General features: G+C 40.2%; 1 protein-coding gene across 4 annotated transcripts; it reads right to left on the bottom strand.

The window, feature by feature from the left end:
* Positions 1 to 760: 760 nt before the first annotated feature.
* LOC308100466 (uncharacterized protein) lies at positions 761 to 7783 on the bottom strand. 4 transcript variants are annotated; one of them, XM_080449529.1, is made up of 4 exons: positions 7589 to 7783; positions 4168 to 4240; positions 2991 to 3131; positions 761 to 2354 (listed from the first exon to the last, which is right to left on the bottom strand). In XM_080449529.1, exons 1-4 carry the CDS (start codon positions 7688 to 7690, stop codon positions 1606 to 1608), a joined length of 1065 nt encoding a protein of 354 aa, XP_080305655.1. In that variant the 5' UTR covers positions 7691 to 7783; the 3' UTR covers positions 761 to 1605. The 4 variants fall into 4 exon arrangements, with proteins under 4 accessions (XP_080305655.1, XP_080305657.1, XP_080305654.1 ...); XM_080449531.1 differs by lacking the exon at positions 7589 to 7783 and having other exon boundaries at positions 2998 to 3131; positions 4168 to 4482; XM_080449528.1 differs by lacking the exon at positions 7589 to 7783 and having other exon boundaries at positions 2991 to 3134; positions 4174 to 4482.
* Between the last annotated feature and the right edge of the window lie 2727 nt (positions 7784 to 10510).

The raw sequence follows: 10510 nt of genomic DNA, 5'->3' as shown, positions 1-10510 counted from the left end.
GTAGGCGGCTCACTAGAGAAAAGAGGGCTCTGGTGTTGTCATTTGCAGTACTGATAATGTTAGGAAGGCGAGAGGGTTTACTTGTACTGAAAGTTGTTTATCAACTATCAACAAATTATTAACAAGTCATAAAGTAGTTTACTATCTTGTTCATGATCCATTACCTATTTATGCATAGTTTTAAAATATTAACAAACTATTAACAAACATTTAACAGGTTATTAATAACTCATTAACTAAACTGTCTATGAATTATATAACTACGAGTGATAGTAATTCTAAAGCTTTAAAAAGGAAGCAATCACATCAAATAGGACTGAACACTCTTCCAACCAGGCAAAAAATTACATTCAAATTGATTACCCACTTTTCCTGAAGAGGAATACTTGAAAGGACACATTTTTCTCTTCTCAAAGTCTCCCCTTTAACCACTTAACCAAAAACATTTTCAACATTTTGGATTATTATTTTCTTTCCGCCTATATGACATGCCCAAATTGGGATGCTAGGGCTTAAGTGATTTAGGGCGCACTCCCACCGCACTTGGCAGATTCTGCCCCAGAGGTAAAATAAAAGTGCGGTGGGAGCGCGAGATAAAAGGTTTTTATTTTTATGTCGTTAAAAAGGTCATATTGTATTTGGCCAAATACTTAAATTAAATTGCAAGGACATAAGAATACCTTCAGCTTTAGAAAACATAAAAAAGATCAAATGATCAGCAGTATAAAGTACAACCTTATAAAGCTTTGTGTCTTATATATATAAATAAACAATATGTGGATTTAAATGAGAAGAACTAAAACAAAAATACTCTCCCCTGTGAGATAAGGATTCACTGAGCTCAAATGTCACTGATGAGGGTTTGCCAAATAAAAGCAACAACAAAACAATAGCCACTCAATGTAAAAAGGCTATATTTACAAAACATTATAGCAGTATTATCCCCAATTCCCTTGGTGAATCATGTTCCTCCAAATTCATTTTACAAACACCCAGCAGCAGCAAACAAATGCGGCAAGTACATTTTCACAATCACTACTAAATATAGTCCATACTGCAGGTTTTGTTGTTCGGTTAATGAGATTTGTGTTGTTCAATTGCGGTTCCAAGTCCAGTGTTCATTTAACTCGAGTGTACAAATAGATACATTTAACTCGAGTGTACAAACAGAGTATTTTACTCTGTATCAATAAACTGTTGTAAACGATAAAAGTAAAACGTAGTAAATAAATAAATAAAACAAATACAATTACGTCCACACAGGCATGGTTCTGGACGTGGATCTCAGACTTTATATGGCCAGACTGTGACATCAGTCATCTAAGATGTCAATCGTCTCGGACGTATGATTTATGACTCCAAATGTGAGCGCGTTTTCAGCACGATCACATACCTTTTATAAGATTAAAGTTAAATATTTCAAATATTTCAAAAAGCATAAAACATGTGAAACACAGGCAGGGTTCATACAAAGTTTGGCACTGATGATCGGTCCAGTGATTTGTGAGATTAGCTCCAGAAGCAGACACACACACAGTACCTCTTTTAGTTAGCTTACCCTCTTGCAGACCTGTGCCGTAAACATGCCCCCTCCATTAGTCTAGTTCAATTCCTTGTGTGTCCCCTCATGTGAACCTTAAGGTTTGAGGTGTTAGAAAACAATTTCCCGCAGACAAGGCAAGAGTGAGGTTTGACACCTGTGTGCAATCGCATGTGAACGTTACAGTTTGAGCGCTCAGAAAACAATTTGCCGCAAACAGGGCAAGAGTGAGGTTTGACGCCAGTGTGAATCTTCATGTGAGCAGTAAGGCTGTGGCTATGAGTAAACAATTTACCACAGATAGCACAAGAGTGGGGTTTAACGCCAGTGTGAATTCTATAGTGCACAGTCCACTGGTCCCTACGAGCGAATGCCCTTTCACATTTGGGACATTTGAAGGGTTTCTTTCCTATGTGACTCTCCTCCACGTGCTTTTTCAGGTCCGAGTCTCTGTGAAACTGCTTTCTGCAAAAACGGCAAATCTTTTGCTCCATGCCGAAAATATCACCGTCAAATATCATCAAGCTCTGTCCTTCACTCTCTCTACCTTTGTTTACAACATCATGGTTTGTGGCCATGGTTACAGAGGTATAAGGAGAGAACAGCTCACTGTCACTGTTTGTTTCTGATCTAACAAATCCATTTGTCACACTGTTGGAAATACTGATCACAGAGTCTGGAATAATGCTGAAGTCCACCTGTTCCTCTTTTACTTGTGGGGACTGTTGAACAGTATCATCCTGACTGGACATCAGCTCCTGCCAAGGGTTCAGCTGTTGTAAAGGAAGCAGCTCCTCAGAGACTGGCTGGGAATCTGACAGAGAGAGCAAACAATTACTGATAATGAAGATGTAATGTAAAAATCAACAAAAAACTGAGAACGTCATCATAATAGTCCAATGCAATAAATAAAAAAGTTTTAAAGCTGCAATCCGGAACTTATCTAAATGAATAAAACATTATTTTAACCAATCTGTAGTAGTTTGTTAATGCAATAGTTGGAGGTTGTCTCCCAAGTCTCTTCCATTGAGAAATTTAAGTAATACACTGTTGGGTAGAACACCTACTGGTTGACAAGTAGTATTGCCTGAAGATATTAGTTCATAACAGGACCTAGATAAGTCTTCTAGCTTGCCACCAGAGAGTACCACCAGCAAGTTGAGCCCCAACACGCTGTTTTCTGTAAATATACCTTTTAACGCTCCTGGTATTGATGAGGATTTGCATTGTATAATGTATTGTATATGTCATGATTATGAATTGAATACATTAATAGGACCACAATGGAAACAAGCCCTCAGGCCTTTTTGTGTTATCCTTTTAGCATTACTTGTACTTGGTGTACTGTTTGAAGTTTGATAATAAAGTATTCAATCAAACAAACAGCAACTCATTCAAGTGATCTGATCAGGATAGGAAAATAATGTGTACTGTTAAATGCTTGATTTACCTGTTACCTGTTCCTCTTTAACTTGTGGTGGGGACTGTTGAAGAGCCGTATCCTCATGACTGGACATCAGCTGCTGCCAGAGCCTAGGGTTCAGCGGTTGTAAAGGAAGCACCTCCACAGAGACTGGTGGAAACTGGAAATCTGATGGAGAAAGAAAACATTACTGACTTATGAACATGTACCGTAATGCAGTCATTTACCACCAAAAAAAGACAATAGACAAATATCATATTAGTCCATGAAACAACTAATTCCAGTGATCTGGTAGCTCAATGTGTTAAACGTAAAGCAAAGGGTGTAACGTTTATAATTAGGATGTCTTTCATCCACTGCCCATCTATGTTCAGGACACCCTCATAGAGTAGATGTGATTTATAGAACGTATAACCTCATATTTCAATTGATTGATTGAATACTTTATTAGCAGTTTGCAAATAGTACAGTGGTACAGTTATACAATGGTGCTAAAAGGATAACACAAAATGCCCTAAGGGCTTGTTTCCATTGTGGTCCTGTGTATTCCATTTCATTTTGACATTTAAAGACATACAATAATATACAAGACATCATCAACACTAGTAGCATAAAACCTATATGTACAGTAAACAGTTGTGGGGGTCATTTCTGGTGTTAAGCTTAGACTTTACAAGGACTGGTTACAAATTACAGACAGGTGCTCTTTTATGGCGGTTTTGAAGGGTAAGTAAGGAGTCACACTTTTTGATGTCTGTTGGTTTTTGGAGGCACATTTTGGTGGCATAACAGTAGAACGAATTTAACCCCATGTTTGTGCCGAATCTGGGTTGAACGAGATCAGTGGAGCTCCCTCCGGTGTAGTGCCTGTGTGTGTCTTTTACGTTGTTGAAGTAGTTTGACAGGTACATGGGTGTCTCTGTAGTCTTGAGTATCTTGAAGACCAGGCCCATTGCAAGTTGCTGTACTCTGTCCTCTACCCTGAGCATAATCAGTGGTGTAAAGTAACTAAGTACATTTACTTAAGTACAATTTTGAGGTACTTTTACTTTACTAAAGTATTTCCAATTTACAATACTTTTACTTCAACTCCACAACATCTCAGAGGCAAATATTGTACTTTTTCCACCACTGAGCATAATGAATGAGCAGGGGTTAGGTGAGCTCTAGGTGTGAATGGATGAATAACCATCCATATCCATACCTGTTCTTCTGCATAGCTGTACTTGAGGCTTTAACGTGCTCAGCTGTTTTATCTCTTGTTTCAGCAGGACGGCCTCCCTCTTCGACTGAACAACTTCGTCCTGATATTCAGAGATGGTTTTCTCAACCAGAACAAAGATCTCCTCAACGGCCGCTGTCAGTCGTTCCTGCATGAGAAACCTAAGCTGTTGTGTTCCTGACATCTTGGAGCACCTACCGCTCTCAAATCAGATCTCGATCGGTGTTGCACACAAACAACAAAATATCAAAGACACAGACTCACATATTCAAGCTTACGATCAATGTTTTGAATTGTTTTCGGGTTGTTGGTTCCGGGTTATGCAAACCTGAAATGTTGTCGCTATTGCCATCTGCTGGACTGGATGATTGTTCTTGCACCAGCGAAGATTACGAAATGTAGATTGTTGGGAAAATAAACTATACTGCGACTAAAGCAAAACCTTTGTTTAATATAGGCTATATAACAAGTTCAGGACATAAAACGGATTAAACACAGAAGCCAATAAAGTTACAAACTCATCACAGCTCTAAGAGCTCTTTGTACCCTGTGAATTTCTATGAATTGAATACAGGAGCCCAATGGAAACAAGCCAGAGTGCTTTCTTGGGTTCAATCCTTTTAGAATTGTATTCGTATTAAACTGTACTTTGTCCTTTTTTTTTGCAAACTGTTAATATACAATCAATCAATCAAAACCCGTAATAATAATAATAATTATTATTATTATTATTATGGGCTCGCTAAGGTGAGTACACTAATGTTATTCTCACTATTTGTCTTTATTATTCCCCCCGTTTTTGGCACCTACTAGTACTTCATACTTTTAGCTAGAAACTCTGTTTCTTGATATACTGTATTTCGAACTTTTTGAGATATTTAACTTTCAATCGCAAAAGAAAACCCATAATTTTTTTTAGAGAAATATTTGAAATTATGACACATTTCCCTCTTCTAAAAATGGATAAGAACAGCAAATTCCAACCGTCTGAATTTGTTTCAAGCAGGACAGCTTTTGTGAAACATGTACAAGCAACACAGTACTAGTGAACAGTTTCGGTGCTGCATGCTCATGTGCACCCTCAGGTGATAGGTTTCGCCACGACTATTGCAGTGAAAGGACCTTTCCCCTAAGGGAACAGCCATTCTACTAGGACTGGGTGACATGCAGTATATCAATATTATATTGAGATTGTAATATGAGATAGATATAGTCTGGAAGTTTGGATATTGTAATATCGTGGCATGTCATAAGTGTTGTCTTTTCGAGGTTTAACAGCAGCACTATGTAACTTTCCTCTTCTACCCTGGATTTGAACCTGGTTTCCTGCTTAAGTGCTGATATTTTTACCATTGAGCTAATAGAGCCAGCCTGCTTGCTCAGCCTCAGGGGATAAATTGAATCTTGACCATTTTGGTTAGATCCTGTGTCTAGGTGAGACATGACCTTTGACACGATCTAAACGTCTCAATAGAAGAGCAGGGAGACAAAATACAACCACCCAAATAGTATGAAATATATTGCATTAACATACTCTACCATACAGATCACATCACACATTGACAGGGAAGAGAAAATAGAGGAACGACATAGAACACAGAACAGGTCAAGTAACAGGAAAGCAAAGTCAAATCATACAAAGTCCAATATTCATAACATTGTGTCCCATAGGCATTACTGAGGATTATTTATCAAAAATCTCAATGTGTAAATATTTTGTGAAAGCATCAATAGTCATCCCCACAATATCGATCAGAGGTATTTTGTCAAAAAACATCATATTTTATTTTGTACATATCGCCCAGCCCTACGTTTCACACCCTTTGAGATGATTGGTACGGGTAATTAATTTGCCACATTTCTTGCAATAGTGCATTCTCATGTGACCCTTAAGGCCCACAGAAAACCTTTTCCCACAGATAGGGCAAGAAGGTTTGGCAACTGTGTGCACGTCTTCCATGTGACCATTACGGTGCGAGCGATGAGCAAACAATTTACCGCAAACAGGGCAAGAGTGAGGTTTGAAGTCCCGGTGAATTTTCATGTGAACAGTAAGGCCTTGACGATGAACAAATATTTGACCACAGACAGTACAAGAGTGGGGTTTTACCCCAGTGTGACAGTAGCAGTGCACAGTCCACTGGTCTCTACGAGTGAATTCCATGCCACATTTGGTACATCTATAGGGTTTCTGCCCAAGGTGACTCTTCTTCACATGCTTTACCAGGTCTGAGTGTGTGTAAAACTGCTTTTGGCAAAAACGGCAAATCTTTGGCTCCATGCACAAAAAATCACCTTCAAATATCATCAAGCTCTGTCCTTTACTCTCGTTATTTTTGTTTGCAACATCATGGTTTGTGGCCACAGTTACAGAGGTATAAGGAGGGAACGGCTCACTGTCGCCGTTTGGTTCTGATTTAACAAATCCATTTGTCACACTGTTTGAAATACTGGTCACAGAGTCTGGAATAATGCTGAAGTCCACCTGTTCCTCTTTTACTTCCACTTTAACAACCGTATCATCCTGACTGGACATCAGCTCCTGCCAAGGGTTCAGCTGTTGTAAAGGAAGCAGCTCCTCAGAGACTGGATGGGAATCTGACAGAGAGAGCAAACAATTACTGATAATGAAGATGTAATAACAATCAACAAAAAACATCATCATAATAGTCCTGTTAGTCCAGTCATTCCAGTGATCTAGGTAAAACTTCAAATGTGTTAAAGCGGAACTTATTTGAATGATAAAACATTATTTTAACCTATCAATTTTCTCTGCTGGTGTCTGGAACCAGAAGATCCCAATACAGTTTCCCCTGTTCCCCCCTGGAACCCCCCCAAGCACCCCCAGGGGTCCTTAGGGGGGTCCTCAGGGGTCCTTAGGGGGGTTCCAGGGGGTCCCGCCAGCTAAAGTAATATAGCATCACGATCATTTTAACAACTTTATACATTTATACTATTCAAAAATAGCAGATCTACAAGCTCACAGAGCGCCTCACTTCGTACTGCGCTGCCAGTTTGTACATCTGCTATTTTTGAACATTTTGGAAGAATATTGAAAATGTTAGGACAATTTTGAATAATCACAAAAAAAAAGAAATACACAAATCTTCTATTCTGGGGGTCCCTGGCACAAACCCTTTTCAGATGGGGGTCCGTGGCCAAATACATATTAATTTGACATGAAAAAAGTTTGAGAACCACTGCTGTACAGTACACAGGGTCTCTCTCCTCATTGAATAAAATTGGTTTCCTGACCTGACCTGAAAATGCGTTTTCTTTTTTAAATAAAGAGCTTTAACTAACGAATGTAATGGATGAACAACCATTCCTACCTGTTCTCATAGCTGTACTTGAGGCTTTAACGTGCTCAGTTGTTTTATCTCTTTTGTTTCAGCAGGACGACCTCCCTCTTCGACTGAACAACTTTGTCCTGATATTCAGAGATGGTTTTCTCAACCAGAAGAACCAGGATCTTCCTGCATGAGAAACCTAAGCTGTGAAACATTTCCTCTCAAATCAAATTGGCGTTGTACACAAATGACAAAATTTCATAAAACAAAGACTGGCTTCCTGTCTAAAGCGCACGATAAATATTTTGGTGAATATTGTTCTTCCATCCGGGTTGCTGATAAATCTTGGTTAGGTGAAATGTGTACCTCTATTGCCATCTGCTGGACTGGGTGAGTGCGAAAGTCCTGATAGGCTGGCTGTAGTTGCCAGGCAACAGCCCTTTTTTCTTTTCTTTTTTTACCTAATGCAGGGGTCTTCAACAGGGGGTCCGGGGCTCCTAGGGGATCCTCAGAGTTATTACAGGGGGGTCGCCAAATCTTTGTGTGATAGGATGGATATTCTTTTTACATTGACCACTTGAACCCTATAGCATCCCTAGGAGAACTTTAGCCAAAAATAGCAGATCTACAAGCTCACAACGCTTGCTATTTTTTGCTATTTTAGAGGTTTGTTGTACAGGGAAAATGAAGCTATCTATGAAATCTATGAAAAGGTTTAATCTGCAACACAATTTTAATACAATATAGTGGTGGGGGTCACTGCTTCATCTCTCTCTCAGCTAGGGGGTCCTTGGCCTGAAAAACGTTGAAGACCCCTGTCTCCATTCAGTTCTAAGTTTGTCCTGTCCAGAGAGGTGTTTTTTTTAAGTTGCTGTGCGTTTGTTTAAGTTTTTTATGTAGTATATTCATACACAGAATTATAGTTGTTTTTTGATTTATTTTATCTAGCCCTGTTCTTGTTTTGGATCTGGTGGCTGGTGTTTTCTCTCAATCTTCCCTCTCCAGGGAAAAGCCCAGCCCTCGTCTTCTTCCATGTAGAAGTCCCCTCCTCCTCTCTCCCTGGAGGTCTCTGCTATATGTAGCCAGCTTCTTTCTCAGTCAGCACACTAAAGAGCTGCAATCTCCTCTCCTCTAGCTCAAAATGATGTGCTTGCTTCCAGTCCTCCAACCTTTTTTCAAATGTGTTTTTTTTTTGGCATCTATAAAGGAGGCCAATCTATTCCGTTCCTCATTCTCTTTCTAACATAGTGCTTCTATTGGTTATTGTATTTATAGTGAGTTCTCATAGCATGACATCTAAAAATTCTCAAGCAAACTTACTTAACAAGAATGATAAAACAAATATTATAGCGATCTGAATATTTATAATATTTATAATTTATAAGGATTTGTTGATTTGTGACAGTTACTTATTGCCCATTTGCCCAGATATACCACAAATTGGGCACACTGGATCAATCTAAAATCTGTAGTCACGTAGACAAGCAGAGAGAGAAAAAGAGATATACATCTCTTTCCCTCCACCTATCCCTCCATCCCTCCCCCTCTCTCCCCCCCTCTCTCTCTCTCTCTCTCTCTCTCTCTCTCTCTCTCTCTCCCTCCCTCTCTCTAGTTATATAGTTATATAGAGTTCAATGTGGTCAGAATAGCCCTGTCAGTGCCAAAGCTAAATGTATTGCTAGAAGTCATGACAGCGACTTTCTGTAGCAATAATACTCTTTCATTCGTTCCAAACAACTCAAACACTGAACACAGAGGGAAGGAGTGCTCCCTGGCCAGCAATTACCCCTATCTGTCACAGTTTCCCCTAAAATTAACACACAAAATGAAAGCGCAATCATGAATAAATTATATAACATAAAACAACATAACACATTATCCCCCCCAAGACAAATAACAACAAAACAGTAAACATGTGTGCTCTGAGGAATGCTGGGAAGTCCCTTTCCTGTCCAATGCACACCCTGGGACGGTACACAGCTCCCACCGGATGAGTCTGTCAGCGATCCATGCACCCAACTCAAACTCCAGTACATGCTAGGAGGGCATATGCCTCCTCTTCTCTTCTTCTCGTCTGTGCTGATGATCATGAATAATAGGCCCATTTCTTTCGGGCCCCTGCCTTGCAAGCACTTTCCGTGTCTCTCAAAATCTCTCTTGCAGCTGTGCAAGTAATCCAGCCCAACCTCCCCCTTAGTTCAATCTCAGGCAGTGGCCCAAACATGAGGTCCACTGGGATCCAAACATGAGCGGTGCTTGAACCGCTCCACCACCCTGTCACTCTGACTCTAGGTTGTAGGGGAGTAGTCCTGGTGTTTTTTTTTAACTCAGAGCTACTGACAGACCTCCTGGAACATCGATATGGTCCTTGAAGTTGTGGAGTGTGTTGGGTGAACTGAAATGATGACAGAACAACTCGCCGACCAGCTTCTCTGCCATGGTCCATGCTCTGTTCTAGGACCGCGTAAGCCTCTGGCCACTCAGTGAAGTTTTCCATTGCCACTATGATGAAGCTGTTCTATCTTTCCATCCATCCATCATCCATCCATCTATCCAGCCAGCCATCCATCCATCCATCCATCCATCCATCCATCCATCCATCCATCCATCCATCCATCCATCCATCCATCCATATGTCTGTCTATATTCATACACACTATATACAGTATCTATACAGAGAGAGAGGGATGTGTGTCTCTGTCCACCAGCACCCCCCACCCTGTGTGTGTGTGTGTGTGTGTGTGTGTGTGTGTGTGTGTGTGTGTGTGTGTGTGTGTGTGTGTGTGTGTGTGTGTGTGTGTGTGTGTGTGTGTGTGTGTGTGTGTGTGTGTGTGTGTGTGTGTGTGTGTGTGTGTGTGTGTGTGTGTGTGTGTGTGTGTATATATCATCTGTATGCATAGCCTAAGATAATACACATACACACACACACACACACACACACACACACACACACACACACACACACACACACACACACACACACACACACACACAGGGTGGGGGTGGACAGAGATTGGATGGAAATAATTGTCACT

This window comes from Gymnoscopelus braueri (assembly GCF_963280865.1).
Source record: "Gymnoscopelus braueri genome assembly, chromosome: 14".
Lineage (NCBI taxonomy): Eukaryota > Metazoa > Chordata > Actinopteri > Myctophiformes > Myctophidae > Gymnoscopelus > Gymnoscopelus braueri.
The sequence above is the reverse complement of the archived record's forward strand: the minus strand, read 5'-3'. Positions and strand labels throughout refer to the sequence as shown.